Below are 16843 nucleotides of genomic sequence, written 5' to 3'. Positions count from 1 at the left end.
TGTTTCATAATAGTAGTACTGTTTAAATAGAAGATCCCATTATAACAACTTATCCCATATAGCATGACAACATTGTTGTCAATAAGTAATTTTATTATTATTTTATTTATTTTTTGGTTGCTAAGGCTTTAATGTTTGCGTCTATACAGAAACTGGCATTCGAAAATATACTCACACTGAGAAATATTCAATGGAATAAAAATTGTGACAACTACCCCCGGTGTACTTCATGGTGACTTTCGAAAACAACCTTGCACTTTCTGAAGGATGCGCGTTGTGTCTCACCTTCACAACTTGAAGATCGTCTTCTCGTTTGTTGCAGTACAGGATGACATTATTGGTCATACTGAAACTCTCCCTGACACCCAGGTGATAAAACAGAGACGGCTGGCAAATGGTGTTTTTCATCTCCACCACCACAACATCTAAACACAGAGTTCAAATAAAAACTGCTTACAAATGCACTTTGGAAATATTCCTGAAATCCCAGCTATGTACATGCCACAACTTGCCTGCGTTGTAGAAAGTGTCCAGAATTTCAGTGGTGCCCAACGCAATGCGCTCATAAGAAATGTCCTTCAGCGCCGCATGCGCGTCTGCGCAAGCTTCTTTAAGACATGTCAGTGAAAGATTCGCCTCAGTTTGAGGCTCAGACCCGTCGTCAAGGGCTATATACACCACGGATAAAGCCCTGGTCCGACTCCGCGGTGATATTACGCCTTTACTCCCGCCGCCGATTTCGAGAGCCAAAGGATCCTGCCATAAACTTCCAGCTGAAACTCGCACGGGATCCTTTCTCTTGGTCTCGTGCAGGCTCATGCGCCTGCGTTCAGTCGTATACATGGTGCAGGTCGAAAATAGTGCCTAGCAAATTAAAAAATCATCCTGTGACCGCGTCCTGGACATGCCTTCGCTATGGCGTTAAAAGTATTCCTGTAGTTTTTTCCAGGTAAGACTCTGAGGAGGATCCTTTTAGACGCGCCCTCCTCCGGTTCCCCGCCTCCTCGTGTCGCGCTCCACAGCTGTGCGACCTCTGCCTGCAACACACTGCAAAAAATATAAAATAATAAAAAATAATAATAATAAATAAATAAAACTTCACCAAAGACTTTTTAGTGATATGGACATTTTTTACAAACAAAATGTATATAATATAAGATAAGTCACTATTAAAAGTATTAGTATAAAAAGGCTATTTTTATTTTTCATGTATCATATTTCATAACAAAATTGTGTCTCCTTGGTAGACAAATACATTTTGGGAAAAACAAATCAAGAAATAAAATTTTGGCAGAGGCAAAAATGTTTGTTGTGATGTTTAAAAGATCTATTATTTTATTTTATTCTTTAAATAATTGTTTTTTCTACTTTTATTTTTTTTCAATCTTTTTTTTTTTAGATAATCATAGTTTTAAAGATGCAATAATTATTATTTTTATAACTCATTTTCTTATTTTAAAATTAAACACCTTGGTCTGGAAAAAGAAGTAAAATAACCTAAAATATTCAGACATAAAGCAAAATAGTGATAAAAATGAAAACATCTGTTATTTTGATCTCAGTGCATCAGACAGATTAATTTTATCACAATGCACTCTGTTTCACACATGTATACTATGGAGGCATTTAACAGACTAAATTAAATAAATATACAATAAAATAAATAATAAAAAATAGAACTACAATGAATAAAATGTAAGCATAAATAAATAAACGAATAAGGATGTGAAGTAACATGCAAAATACAAATGCACCTTAAAATGAAATGCACACCTTGGAATAAAATGTAGTGGACAATATAAATAAAATCAATATACAATTTAACTGAATACATCATAGCGTAATAAAAAATGAGTACAAAATATAAATACAGTGTGTTTTTTATGTAAAATGAAAAGTGACCTGAAATACATGATATGCACTTCACTGTACTTTATTTATTGCAACATTACATAATGTTTTAATAATTTTATTATGTTATTTAGTATGCAACTCATTGGTCAGGATTTCTGCATTATTTTTTAGTTATTGTTAACCTGTTCAGATAAAAGTAACGAAACAACTCGTTTAGTTGCACAAACTTGCACTACAGATAACTAGTAGTTGCCTTCTTGACCTATTTGATAGGAGTCTAGTCGTCTCGTGCAGTCGCGTGCAGCCCCTCCCCTCTACTGACACACACAAGACTACACGCGCACTAAAAACATGGCGGATAAACACTAACCCTCACACTTGAGAAATCACACAAAAACCTTTCTCCGCAAGGTAAACAGTCCCCTTCCTACCGTCCGTAATAATTGCCTAGCAATTATTGCATCACTTTATAACTTTAGTTTTGTTAAATGTAGAGGAAAAAACATAAAAAGTGACTCAGAGAGTTGCTAGAGGTTAGCCTTTAGCTAGTGTTTGTTGTATAAGCATTGGAGGTGAAGTGTTGCTTTATAAATAGCAGAAACCCAAATAAGTATATTTTGCTGTCTGTTTCTTATGATTAAAGTCAGTATAGCGTAAAGAAATATGAAGTTGCGAAACGCGATACGAAACATGGCATGATGCTACGTAGCATAGCAGTATATTTGATGTGGATTTGAGAGTGTGGTGCTTTCTGTCCTTAAAAGTTTATTGATTTATATGTACATAAATCGTCCCTGGAGAGTTTGACATGATTTTAAATGTACAAAATAATACGCTTTTGTTAGAGTTGTCGAGTCGGAAGACTGTAGCGTCCCAGTGAAATGAGGCTGTAGTGGTGTTTGGCTTGTGAATGAATCTTTTAAGTCCGTTTCAGTGAATCGACTCGTAGTACCTGACTCATATTCAAGCGCGTAGCTGCTTTCCTGTCGCTCGAATGAATCTTTTGTTAATGAACTGATTCAAAAGATTCGAATCACTGGGATGAATCAAATCCCCGCCACTGCTGCGCTGTCATTTATGGAGAGGGAGGGACTGTGTTTGGCGCTCAAAGGCGCTCTGCTTTTGAACAGAGACCTGGAAAACTGGGAGACAGGGAGCCATCTTTTGAGGTATCTCTACACATACAGTTAGTTTTATTCTTTAATTCCGCGTTTTGACATAAACGAGGGCTGTATGAAACGATCACATGCTCGCGAGAAGAATAACTTGTGTTCAGATTTTATTGACTGCTGGAAAACGGTGCGGGATGTCTGTGTTGGTATTATTGTTTTCTTACAATTATGTTCTTCAGTTAAATATGATGGGTTCCGACTGTCGCTTGTTGTTGACCTTTTTGGTTCATTGCTGCTTGTTAAGCGTCTGACCCAACGACCCCTGAGTCATTCTAGTTAGGAAAATGGTGAAGTATTACATTTGTGCAAGAAGAATTACCTTTTCTTATCGATGTCCATGTTATTGACCTTTGGGGAATACAGCTGGCAGGGGGTCGTGGTTAACGGTTCAGCATGTAAAGAATGAGAGACCCGTGACAGCTGAGCAGGACAACCACCTAAAACAGACACTGATGGAAGAAACGGCTTTAAAATCTCAGTTTTGTGTTTGTCTTTTGTAGAGAGGTTGGAATAAGCTGGATCATGAAGAAACCTGTACCCCAGAAAGGTGAGTCTTATTTGTGTATTACATTAAAATAAGTTTAAAAAGTGTTTTTTTTCCAAACAGATGTAAATATTAAATCTGTCACATTGTTACTATGATTATGAGATTTTCTCTGACACATTAATATAATTTATAAATCTATAATTAATATAAAGTCTATTAATCTATAATTAAATCTTTCTATTAAAAAACGTTATTGTTTTGGGGTTATTGACACATGTATTGTATTATATTAAATATGGTTATTACACCAACATTTTAGATACCAGTGAAATTTCACAATGCGAATTCCAATACCACAGAAAATATGCTAGCCTAAGTAATATAAAGTAGAAATATTTTTAAAAACAAGTAAACAGTAAAATAAACAAATGACAACCAATAGCAATAAATGCAATATCTTATTTATTTTAATATAAATTAGTAATATTTAGTCAAGAGTAGTGAGTTTTTATTTTCTTTTAACATCAAGCACACAGACAGTAGTAGGTATATTATGCTACCCTAATGCACTGATTTAATATATTGATATAAAATCACATCTGATTTTCTTCTGACAATTTATGTTCACTTTAGGCATAACCAACCGTTTAGGAGGATATTCACCAATTTCGGCATAATTTTAATAATGAAATTAGGTTTTAACTGTTCTCGAGATGTATTCTGACTTATGATTCAGGTTTAATAATAAATGTAGTAATATTGAAATCTTTTCCTCTCCCAGCAGCTATTGAGTGGAAAGATGGCAAACGGATCAAGCACGCTCGCAGTGGTCGCCCCTCTCGTGTCCCATCACAGTACCAAGGTATCAAACGCACTACACTTAAATAGCTACTTTGAGTCAGATACCTCAACAGGGTTACCTTCAGCATTGTAGTAATGTACATCTGAAAGTCGTTAGGGAAGAAATAGTTATCTCCTATAAGTTTCAGTAGTCATTTTTGATAACTACTCAGGTGTACATTATATCTCATTGTTAACCATTATCTTATTACACGGGCTTGCTAATTTGAGATGAAGACAGAATCCTAAAAGTAATTTGATGCTGACATGTTTGCCTTTATTTTTAAGGGCATTTCAGTTGGGAGAAGTACCTAAAAGAGACAGGAGCAGTCGCTGCTCCTTCTCACTGCTTCAGACAGGTGAGTCTTTTCAAGCACACATACAAATGTGGAACATGTCATTATTATGAACTGTTTATTAATGCCTTAACTAATGGCAAATTCTTATTCTCAGAGCACAACCCCTCCGGTGAATGAGTTTAAGGCTGGCATGAAGTTGGAGGCTCAGGATCCCAGAAACACTACATCTACCTGCATCGCTACTGTGGTGGGCCTGACGGGCTCCCGCCTCCGCCTGCGGCTGGACGGTAGCGACAACAAGAATGATTTCTGGCGTCTGGTGGACTCCTCAGAAATCCAGCCCATTGGGAATTGCGAGAAGAACGGAGGCATGCTGCAGCCGCCGCTTGGTGAGAAAGACTACCCATTACTCAACTTTGTTGTAAAATAGACCATTAGTTTGTCTTGCTTTTTTTTAAAATGTTTTGCATTCCAGATCTTAGAATCTCAAAATTCAAAAACTGGTTTCTATTCACAATGAAACATATTTTTTTAACTTTTACCTCAACAGCTTGTGTGCGTACAGTGTTTTCATGATGCGATCTCCTAAATTTAGCTATAGTATATTACTTTACATACTTTTAATGATACAAAAGAGAAAATAATACAAAAACAATATTTTTGTAAAATCACTGTCTCATCTTTCAACATGGGTAATCAGCAACATCTTTGCTATTGTAAAAATGTGCTTTGATAAAATTGAAATGATAATTGACTGTGAATGTTCTGTGTTCTTCTCTAGGGTTTCGTCTGAATGCATCATCATGGCCCATGTTCTTATTAAAAACACTCAACGGAGCAGAAATGGCCCCAGCCCGAATCTTTCACAAGGTATCTATCACAAACAAACAATAATTAAAAGTCGAGTTCAATGTAATTAGCATATTCTGGACATTTGATGCTAAAATAAGCAAAGTGTATAAGTTTGCCTTTCATCTCTTTACTTTTTGCCTGATATGTTTCATTTACTTTTGCCTTCATCTCTTTGGACCTACAGCAAGAACCACCTGCCCCGGAGCAAAACGGTTTTCAGGTGGGGATGAAGCTGGAGGCAGTGGACAGGAAGAATCCACACTTCATCTGTCCTGCCACAGTGGGCGCGCTGCGGGGTGTGGAGGTTCTGATCACCTTCGATGGCTGGCGGGGTGCTTTTGATTACTACTGCCGCTACGATTCCAGAGACATCTTCCCAGTCGGCTGGTGCTCGCTCACAGGAGACAACCTGCAGCCACCAGGCACTAAAGGTGTGGATTACTCCGTATGAATTCAGATTCTCTCATTCTGACAAGTTTACATTGGCATTCATGCACAGGGAATGATGGAGCTAAGCTGTACAAGAATGGAAGACATGAAATAAAGAGGCCTGTTCAAATGTTTGGGGTCAGTAAGTTCATGAAAGATCAAAATCACATAAAAATACAGCACAACTGTTTTCAACATTGATAATAATAAATACAAATTTTGAGCAGTAAATCAGCATCATAGAATGATTTATAAAGGAGTATGTGACACTGAGGATCAAAGACTTGAGTAATGCTTGAGTAAATAAATTTAGGTTTAATAGAACACAGTTTTTTTGTTAATAATATTTCATAAAGTTACTGTTTTTACTGTTTGATCAAACAAATGCAGCTTAGGGGATTTTTTATTTTTTATTTTTACCCCAAACTTTTGAGTTAGAGAGTTTTACTAATTGTAAATGAGAGGTGTGTTATTAAGTTGACTCTGGGACATAATGGAAAAGCACTTTATGCAATTTAAATTTATGTACATGTATGTTCATAGTGGATCTTTTTATACCAGAGCAACTGAGTATCTATCAAACCTTACATTAGCCAGGTATCTTTAATTCATTGGGAAATAGAAGATGTTACTTTAACAATGCAAATGTGAAACGACAGAAGTAGAGAATGAATAAACAAAACAATGAAGAGACAAAAATAGCCTAGGTAGAGAAATGTAAAATGTAGAGGTAATAACACAAATAAAAAGGAATAATCATCTAAAAAGTTTTAGAATGACACAAAGGTGAGTAAATGATGTTTTTGGGTGAACTGTTCCTTTAAGCAATAAAGGCATTTGATCAGAGAGAACATTGGAGTTTTGGTTTACAAGGAGTTGGAATCCACCCAGCTGGCACTGCTGCAAACCCTGTGCCCAATAGCAGGCCTCGCATTAAAGAGCTGGTGTGACTGTTTGAGTGGGATGAGAAAAGAGGGTTAAAGAGACAACGCAAGGCATTTGGCAGAGGAAGGCAAGCCTTGTCAGGCCCTTTAAACACACCTAACTTCACAGCTAGTCAGGGTAAGAAAGTTGTTATGGTGTTTTATTTGTGAGTCTTTGTTTTAAGGAAACTGGGAAAATGTGTGAATGTATCAGTCAGGGAAAGAGCCAAAGCAAACTCCACTGTGTTTGTGCTTGAAAGACTCTCAGGGTTAACTGTACTAGAAAGACGGTCGTTGTGTCACTATCCAGAGACTTTAGAGTGCAGATCGAAACTAAGGGGCAGGAAGGAAGTGAATTGACTGAGAGAGTAAGATGCCACAAATTGACACGCACTGCAAGATCAAGAGCAGACCCTCGTTCAGTGAGATCGTACAGTCTTCATTTCTCTGAGTTGGATGAGTACAAACTGCAATCATGGCCTCACTAACAGGTTCGTAAAGCTCTGAAGTGTTTGTTTGTGTTTGCTGTTTTTTTTGTTGTTTTTTTGCTTTAAATTGATAATTTGATTCTTCTGGTCTTCTTGGCTCACTCTAGGATTTTTTTGTTGTTGTTGACAAGGAATTGTGTATAAATGTTCAGTGCATTCAAATGTACAAAGTTGACAGACTTTTCATTGTTTCTAGCTTTTGTTCTCGAGAATCAGTTTAATTCACATTTGTGGATCTCTTTCTCGCTCTGTCTTTCTTCTCTCTCTTCTCTTCCTCTTTTCTTGTGCTCTTTCTCTCTCTCTCTCTCTCTCGCATTTTCTTTTCATCTCTGTAGGCCACTAGCACCAAAAATGTGTAACACATCTCATTTCTTTGTTGAGATGGCTCAAAGAAAAATGGGTCAGCTCTGCACACAAAGCCTGCCTTTCTCGTCGTCTGCTTCTATGTTTGTCGCTGCACGTTGTGGTTTTTTGCCCTGTGTAAGCTGTATTTTCTTTCCCTAATTTTTATTTATTTATTTTAATTTTTTTGCAGTCGGGTTACCAAAAGCACTAGGTGCACTTGGTGCCCTACCAGAGGGTGGCATAGAGGGGACAGGCATGCCACCTACACCAGGCAGACCCCCACCCCAGAAGAAACGTAAGCCTGGCCGTAAGAAAACCAAACTGTCTGGGCCCTGGGGTCAGAAAGGAATACTTGGTTCCCAGACAAGCCAGCCTGGAAAGGAACTGGAATCTATTAAAATCCCGAAGAAACGAGGCCCCAAACCAGGGAGCAAGGTATAACTGTATTTAGAGTCATCACAATCAATAGCATGGGAGCCATTAGGTTCTTAATTTTACTGAGAAATCCTTAAAGGGGTCATCGGATGCTAAATTTACTTCACAAGTTGTTTGAACAGAAACGTGTGTGTACACATCCATCGTATAATGATAAAAATCCACCCTGTGTTTTTTTTTTTTATCCTTTTTTTAAAATCCCCTTTCTCAAATCAGGCTGTTCTGAGGTTCCTGTCAGAATGACGTAGTTCTTTACAGGCTGCTCCCACGAGAGTTGCTTGACAAGACCGTCTTACCTTAGACCCGCCCTGAGTGAGCTGAGAGCTGAGAGCTGTCCGCCTCCGGTGCAGGGGAAGACAAGATGTCTCAGATTAAGCAATTGAAGTGTTTAGTTGTTGGCTGTAATAATGAATATAGCAGTCGTCGTCAGTTACTCCTGACATCTAAGACACAGAAGATTAAGGTTACTTTCGCTTTGAAGTGAATCACCGATCCCCGATCTACATAAATGCGTCTATGTAGGGGGCGGTCAAGGCCCAATGGATAGAGAGTTGGACTTGTAACCCGAAGGTCGTGGGTTCGAGTCGAGTGAATAACCAACACTCTCTCCTCCCTCAATAGCACGATTGAGATGAGACCCTTGAGCAAGGCACCGAACCCCTAACTGCTCCCCGGGTGCCTCAGCATTGGCTGCCCACTGCTCCGGGTGTATGTTCATTAATGTGTGTACACTTGGATGCGTTAAATGCAGAGAACAAATTCCGAGTATGGGTCACCCACCATATTTGGCCACACACCACTTCCCTTTCCACTTTCCCTTTCCCTATGTTCACGCGAATCATTCGTGATTCTATCTACAGAAGAAGTGAGTATAAGGGTTTTTATGAATCTTTGCAAATCGGCCGTTCCTAATAATGTGCTAGTTCTTTGCTAGTTAGCCAGTTTCACGGCTGACGTTTAGTAGTATGCTCCATATATATACCTAGATGCCTCATTATCGACTGTTTCTATGGGCCGCGATGCGTAAGCCATCCGCCATTTTTGGAACAGTCTGCGAATCTTTGAGCGCATTGACTGTGTTATACGCTTATATATCTTTGAATATTCATTGATTATTATGGTGAATGTGAGATGGCTGACGTGTCAACGTATCTGGAGCGGTCGAGTAGGGAATCTACACATATCTATGGTCTGCTCGTCACTCCACGGAAGAGAGGGGAGGAGTCATCAGAGCTCACTAGGATTTAAAGAAGCATGGACTAGAACAGCGTGCTGAAGACAGCTGATTTTGACAGGGTAAAGGTGGTGTTTTTTACACTACCATTGAGAAATTTTAACCACAGTATGTTACAGACCTTTCATTAAGACCCTAAAGAATCATATAAACTTGCGTAAAATGGGCATCCGATTACCCCTTTAATAAAATATACTGACCTCTTGAACATGCGGTTCTATACATTGTATATGATCAGCTCAATCATTAAAATTCTTTTTTTAAATTATGGCTGATAATCCTCTGAATTGCTCAGAAATCATTTTCTGGCTAGGTTACATCAGGGATGTTCTATTGTGCCCTTTCCTAGGGATTTGATACCTGGGTTTCCGTCATGCAAAGTTCAAACAAAACGCGTTTTTGCATTCCACTGCTTTTCCATTGCTGTTTTTTTTTTAAAGTAAACATGCACTACACGGATGCTTTTGACCATTGCGCTCACATCTCACGGTTGACATTCGTTCTAAAAACCCAGCATTGAAGATGTAAGGGAAAAAAAAGGATTTCATTAGACGTTTTGTTTTTTTTGTCCTATCTAAACATTGCTGTGAACAAGTGATTTTAAGCTGTTGAAACACAATCATAAGCGAAAGAGAACTCATTTTGCATTATGTGAAGGCATGCAACAGTATTGAAAATGCCCATCTTTGCAAGTATCCTCGTAAAAACAGTAATTTAGGTCTTAAGTGAAGGCATAAAGCTGAGAAAGAAAGCATGTTACACTATATTAGATACACCGGCTCTTAAAGTGACAGCAGTCTAAAACTCTCGCTGTTTGTCATTCATGTTAGTCAAACAACAAAAGATAGAAAATCTCACTGCTCTTAGCTACATCACTTTTGTAATTTTATTAAGAGAAATGTATATTTAATTTTCACAGTGAAGAATATGTTTTTACATATTTGATTACTTCATAAAATACTGTTTCTAACATTTCTTATTTATTTGTTCTACTGTAGTTTTTTTGTGTTGCTTGGAATAAGTTTCTTATTCATATTTAATTGCTGACTGTTTACTTGTCTTGATAAAAAAAATTGATATCATTAGGACCTTATTTAAAGCAAAAATAACTATATCATGATCTATATTGTTACTGTGAAATAAAATACTCATAACGTGATTTTGGCCATATTGCCCACCCCTAACAAAAACCCATTATGGTGTTTATATTTAAAATTAAAGACATAAATCAACTTCATCTTGGCTAGCTTGGCTAGCTTATCCACCAGTAACAGCATGCTGGGTAAACACAATGTTTCATGCAAGTTTAGGAGGTTGTTGACGGTAACCTATCCATTAGTTTTTATCTGTTTTGCGGGCTCAACAGTAAGGTAATTTTTTTAAATTAGTGCTGTCAAAATAAGCGCATTAATGCAGGCGATTAATTTTTTCAGTTTAATGCTGTTAAAATATTTAAAGCAGGGGCGGAGTTAAGGTTGGCCACCCCATTCACAGCTGCTGCTTCTGTCTCTTTTTTTTTTTTCTTGTCAAGAATTGCATGTATTTAAACGCAATTATAAGAACATCTTTACGACCACATCAAACAGGAGACTTTTCAGACGCGCACTCAACTTCTTCCCAGCGACAAAACGAGCGTGGAAGCAGTACAGGTGACGAGGGAGCTTCAGCAGAACATCAGTGAACTGCGTGCGGTCAGATGAGATGTTGTCAGGCCTTATGTCAGTAAAAACAAATTTTCCTGTCCTGTCAGCCATTATACTGTGCTCATAGCACGTGCACTTCACTTGCACGCACAAATACAGCGGCGTGCGCTGCAGCCTGTACCATTTCATATTAAAGCGTGAATGAAACTACAAACATCACGTCCAACAACGGCAGCTCTTAAAGTAATAGCAGCCAAATAACCTAATAACCCAGCCACTGTCTGTTAATCAAAGAACAAAGGAAAAACGAGGAAATCAATAACTTTTGTAGCTCTATGGATTCATCTATGTTTAATTTAGAATTTAGTGTTTGATAACTTTATTCAATTTCTGTATATTTCCTTCTTGCTGAAGGGCACAGGTAAATAAGAGCATTTGTCATAATGGGTATATGTGAAGATTGTTTTAAGTTCACTTAAATTAGAAATCATTTTTAAAAGTCTAAAAATTATTAAAACTGATAGCTCTTAATTATAAAGTAATGCTGAATGGCCATAGTCAATGGTTAAATATTAAAATATAAATAATAAATTATATATATATATAAAAAAAAAAAACTATTTCATAGAGACAACAGTAGCATTTGCCTTCAGTCATAAAAAAGATGCCATTAAACAAATCTTAAAAATAATTTGAAGATTGAATGTAAAATTATTGCAATATAAAAGTATATAAAAACTTTAATGTTGTATTTAATTGCGATTAATATCAGAAAAAAATATGTGATTAATTAGTTTTGATTGTTTTAATCGATTGACAGAACTATTTTTAATGTACGGTATTGCTACCAAAATACTTTAAATGGGAGTTTGAATTTGTTTTGCATATTTATGTTGTCTTCTAGCTAAGCTGGGCCAAGAGGACAGCGTGGCTTGAAGGAACAATCGGAGGTCCTGGTAGACCTATCAGCAAACCCAGAGGCAAACTGCCAGCCAACTGGCCCCCAAAAGTGCAGCAGAACGCAACAGATCCCATTAAGATCCCAAAAAAGAGAGGCCCCAAACCTGGCAGCAAGGTGCAACTCTTTAGCAGAAATCAAAGTGATAATTATATGGCAGCATCATTATTTAAGCAGATTCCTCATGACCATGTTTATTTGTATATAGAGAAAACCCCGATTGGGACCCAACCCTATGCCCACCTCCCCAAGCAGTAGCACTCCAGAACCAGACACCAGCTCAGTTCCGCTGGACAATGCCACCATTCCCAGCGCTGCCTTACAGGCCCCTACAGGTACTGCAAGTGTCTCAGATCTATTCCTAAATAAATAAATATTTCATTCCTTGTCATGTATCCTCTTTGCTTATAACATCCCTGCAATTGTTTGTGTGTCAGTATGTGTGTACCTGAATAAGTACGGGAAAGCGGGTCCCCATCTGGATGCACGCCGTATCCAGTCACTGCCAGATCACTTTGGGCCAGGCAGAGCTTCCTCTGTGCTGCAGCAGTGTGTTCAAGCCTGTGTTGACTGTGCACATAACCAGAGCTCAGTCTTTTCCTGCCTCAAACCAGGCCATGGAGGAGAGCTCATATCAGGTCAGAATGCACAGACCCACAAAGCTAAAAGAAATTAAGTAAGAGCCTCACAGGCTTCTGGACTTCTTGTTAGGGGATTTGGGGAAAATATCTAATTGCATTTTTCCTGCAATTACAAATAGATTTTTTGAAATGCTGATTTGCTGTGCTTGTTTATAGGTTTGCACAGTTTGGCCAACAATTTTGTGATTCATTATTAATTAATTAATAATTATTACAAAATAAAACTTCCCTATTGTAGTATTTCACTGTAAAAAATGTGCCATTTAAGATAAAATAAAATAATTTTACAGTACTATTATTTATGGGAACAGTGCCGTGATTCACTCTGAAACACACAGCACTTATATATATTTAATTCAGTTGCAGGCTTTATAATTTGATAATCACACTAAGCCATATTGCAAATTCAGTATCATTTCAATTAATCTTGCAGCCCTTAGTTTAATGATAATAGATTAACAGTGACCACTGAACTTTGCCCATTTGACTTTTACAGCCTATTTTGAGCAGCAGCACCACACTCTAACACTGCCGGCAGTGAACAGTGTGACGTATGTGCTGCGCTTCCTGGAGAAACTCTGTCATAACCTGCACTGCGACCCATTGTTCGGCAGTCAGCCCGTCCCTGTGGGAGGACTTCACTATGACAGCCGGATGTACACGGGTCAGCGCTCACGCGTGCAAACACATCTGCTGTGGCTCATCGCTATATTTTCTTTGATCTTATCGTTGTATACCGTTGCATTCTTTGATCTTACTGTTGTATAGAAATTAAAAGAGAGCCTCGTGTGTGTTGTAGAAAGGAGAAACTTAACAGAAAGTCTGAATTCTGGACCCAGTCGGGCCACTAAGAGATTCCTCCAACATGACGCCTACAACAGCAACTCTGTACCGCACAAAATAGCTAAAAACCACCGTCTCTCCTCAGAAGGTATTTCACACTGTTCCACTTTTAAAACAGCATTTAATTAGTGAACTCCTCTGTCTTTTGGCCCTCTTTGTAAGGGTTTTTATATCGTTGTGTTTGATCAGAGCCCTTCCTGATGGAGAATGGGATTGGCAGCTCAGAGGTGTTGGAGAAAACACACTTGTCCCCTGGACATGGCTTGGCAATGCGTTCCCTTTCTCAAAGTAGCAGCTCACCAGGGAAACTACATCGTCTGGGATCAACAGGTACGCAAACTACCCCATCGTTGAAGATCAGTTGTCATATCCACAAAACCTTGAAAATTTGTAAGATTATTTCCAGGTTACTACTCAAACCTAAGCAGATTTGTGACATTGACAATTTCATTCAACGTTGTGATGCTGTTAATATCATTTTTAATGAAGAAATTATTTGTAATAATATATGTGAAATGTTTCATTTGCGTTTTAGTTTTTTCGACCCCACTGTAAATCTCAATATAAATCATGAACACACTTATATGAACAATTTACGAACCTCACAAACATTTTTTACTGATATGTCTTGATTGCCGCCTAGGTTCAGAGCGTTTTCTGAGCTCAAGGGAAAGCCCTCGACCCAGTGGCCAAGACCCAAACCTGTGGACGGTGGAGGATGTTATGCAGTTCATCAGAGACATTGACCCTCAGCTTGGACCCCACGCAGACCTCTTCCGCAAACATGTAAGTGAGGAATACAGGGTCCATAAAAAAAATCAGTAATTATGTTGGACACTTACATTTTCATAAAAGTTTGACCAAATTTAAAGTCATAAAAAGTCAGGGGACAGAAAAACAACAATTGCTATACAGCCAACTTAAAAAGGTGATCATTTAAGTTAATATGAGCACTGCATGTTCAAAGTCAAATGCAATGCTTTCTGCTAGATTGTGTTTCCAGAAAATGTAGCAGTCAATAAATACAATGCATTTACGCCAAGCAATTACTTATGAGATACTGCTAATGAATTGTCAGTGTTTACTTTATGCTTTTTAATTTGTAAAATGTTGCATGTTTATTATCAAATGTCCAACATTATGCATACATTTTTTCTGGTTTTTATTGTTGGTTTTCGTGAAAAAGGCTAAGAACATTAGCACATTCATTATATAGATTGTGATAGTATCAGCATTATAATCTGTTTATTGCCTTTCTTTAAACAGATTATTGTATGATTGAAATCCATTATTGCTTGACCTCTAATAATATTGATTAAAACATGCCTAGTATGTTATTGTTTTGCTGACAAGCAGTAATAAGTCCTAGTTGAATGTGTGCCCCAGTCAGTTTAGCTAAGTAAATGAATCAGAAATACATAATTTATTCTGTGATTTATTTTTAGTTCGGTTTTTTTGGTTTTTGTTCTTTTTTTTTTTTTTTTTGGTTGTTTTATTCTTTAGGAACATAGGGTATTAATTTAATTTGTGCAAGTCTAAACTCTGAGATTGAATTATTGTGAAACTGAATTATTATTATTGTCTCTAGTGTTTTCAGAAGCCCTTCACATTGGAGGATGCCCTAAAAAGACAGCTGGGGGCTTGAGCTTGAAGCACACTGCAATTTTTTATAGTTATTTTACCATCCAAGCCTTTTCAGGGATCGTAAAAGATTTAATCTGTTGAATGAACTCTTGTTTTGTTTGACATAGCATGATAACATAGCATCAATGATCGATTCATTAATTTAAAGATGAATCTTAGCCTCTGACAAAGTTCCAACAGTCACGAGAAAACATTTGGGGGCATGTAGATTTTGTGTCCAGTATCTTTATACACATGAAAGATGCTCTGTCTTATTGTTTGTGCAATAAAATACTAAACATTGCCTTGTCGGGGTGATGCTCTTCTTTTGCAGGAAATTGACGGCAAAGCTCTCCTCCTGCTCCGCAGTGACGTTATGATGAAATACATGGGGCTGAAGTTGGGTCCTGCCCTTAAACTCACCTTCCACATTGACAGACTGAAACAGGGTCGTTGACCTTCATGGCACTTCAATGGGTTTCGACCTGTACCCCTTCCAAGCACATTTCAAGATACACGGCATGCTGGGATTTTTGTGTCCCCCAGTACTGTAGCAGGTGTCGGCAAGCTTTCAAGCTCCGCCCATCTCTTTTACCTTTAATTTTGTTCGATAGTCTGTTCCTCCAGGTTTTAATGCATTCTGTTATTAATTATAGCACTGTTATAATCAGTTTTTATGACTGATATCCTTGCGGTTGTTCTCACATTACACTCGCGGTTGTGTTTAGTACCGTATCAGAACATTTCACATGTTCGGACTTGACTGAAGCAGTGAAGTGGACAGTATAAAGGCCGTTTTTGGGCCTTGATTTGTACGACTTACATTTAATTGTATATTTGTCACCCTACATCAATAAGGGTGTTTTGTATGGCTTTTTTATACAAGACTGATTTTCTTCAATTAACTGCAGATAAACACTAGACCTCCCACATTATGCTGGAAATCACTCTGGCCTGACACCACAGAGACCATTACTCATCATCCATACTTTATACACAACACATTTAGGAATTAAGATGCAGTCACACTAGACTTAGAGAACAAATATGGTCAACAGGATATGATGTCACTCTCTACCATCTGTTTGAATCTATTGTAACTGACAAATAACATTGCATTCGTAATATTATATTATCTGCTCCACTTTACAGCAATACCGCAGACAATACAGTGTTAAAAGTTATTATTCTTTGCATTGCATTGGTCCAAAAGGTCAATGTGTGACATTTAGATCCTCCGTTGGTCAGATGTCTTTTTGTCATACCAATTAGCAGTTCAAAGCAAAGCACAAGACTTCTTCATGTGTTCAAATGCATATGACAGGAAGTCTAGTATGACCGCACCTACTGCTATGTACTGCTATTATACACTCTGCCTGTATTTTATGTATTGTGTCGATGTTTACATTGTCTTTGTTGTTTGTACTTTTATACAATATTGTAGAGTGCATACGTTGACAGCGTTACACTCTAAGCTTCAATTAAAAATATGGAGCTTTTCTTCTCTTAGTTGTTTTTTTTTCTTCACGACTTTCCCTCAGACTTTAGTTTAATGTTGTCTGGTTTGATAGAAAGCGTACTGTATTTTATTTTATTACAAAAATTGATTTATACCTTAAACTTTATTCCTGTAAAATTTCACAAATTAGGGTTTTAATTAGATCTCAACTTTTACTTTACACTCTCTGAATTTTAAATGCCCCCCACTGTCTATTTGTTCAAAAAGAACAAAAACATTAAGACTTTGAGCTGATTTCTACTATTTTTGTAAAGTGCT

The 16843-nt window shown here is 37.5% G+C and overlaps 2 protein-coding genes across 5 annotated transcripts in view; one reads left to right on the top strand and one right to left on the bottom strand.

Annotated features, from left to right (window-relative positions):
• The window catches only part of LOC306887376 (mitogen-activated protein kinase kinase kinase 5-like), a 34819-nt gene extending 33791 nt beyond the window's left edge, over nt 1-1028 (bottom strand). The window contains exons 1-2 of the mRNA XM_079445051.1: nt 513-1028; nt 286-425 (exon numbers count right to left, since the gene is read on the bottom strand). Coding sequence (XP_079301177.1) covers nt 286-425; nt 513-843 — 471 coding nt within the window. The 5' untranslated portion in view covers nt 844-1028. The remainder of the gene's footprint in view (nt 1-285; nt 426-512) is intronic.
• A 1142-nt stretch (nt 1029-2170) lies between these two features.
• LOC306887648 (polycomb protein SCMH1-like) lies at nt 2171-16574 on the top strand. Of its 4 annotated transcripts, none has more exons than XM_079445571.1 (16): nt 2171-2265; nt 3527-3573; nt 4295-4375; nt 4642-4712; nt 4807-5041; nt 5434-5522; nt 5689-5935; nt 7880-8124; nt 11906-12076; nt 12168-12294; nt 12397-12597; nt 13097-13264; nt 13400-13531; nt 13633-13773; nt 14087-14229; nt 15401-16574. In XM_079445571.1, exons 2-16 carry the CDS (start codon nt 3549-3551, stop codon nt 15521-15523), a joined length of 2199 nt encoding a protein of 732 aa, XP_079301697.1. In that variant the 5' UTR covers nt 2171-2265; nt 3527-3548; the 3' UTR covers nt 15524-16574. The 4 variants fall into 4 exon arrangements, with proteins under 4 accessions (XP_079301697.1, XP_079301696.1, XP_079301699.1 ...); XM_079445570.1 differs by having other exon boundaries at nt 2177-3023; nt 4298-4375; XM_079445573.1 differs by having other exon boundaries at nt 2210-2265; nt 4298-4375.
• The last annotated feature ends 269 nt before the right edge of the window (nt 16575-16843 follow it).

The sequence above is a fragment of the Barbus barbus genome, assembly GCF_936440315.1.
Source record: "Barbus barbus genome assembly, chromosome: 21".
Lineage (NCBI taxonomy): Eukaryota > Metazoa > Chordata > Actinopteri > Cypriniformes > Cyprinidae > Barbus > Barbus barbus.
Note: the sequence above shows the minus strand (reverse complement) of the source record. Positions and strands in the feature narration are given on the sequence as shown.

What these genes read in the sequence shown, in the direction of transcription:
- LOC306887648 (XM_079445570.1), top strand. Translation starts at nt 2,896, where the DNA reads ATGAATCAAATCCCCGCCACTGCTGCGCTGTCATTTATGGAGAGGGAG. An exon ending in GCCCCAAACCTGGCAGCAAG is followed by an intron (nt 12,077 to 12,167) that starts GTGCAACTCTTT and finishes ATTTGTATATAG; the next exon opens with AGAAAACCCCGATTGGGACC. An exon ending in TGACAGCCGGATGTACACGG is followed by an intron (nt 13,265 to 13,399) that starts GTCAGCGCTCAC and finishes TGTGTGTTGTAG; the next exon opens with AAAGGAGAAACTTAACAGAA.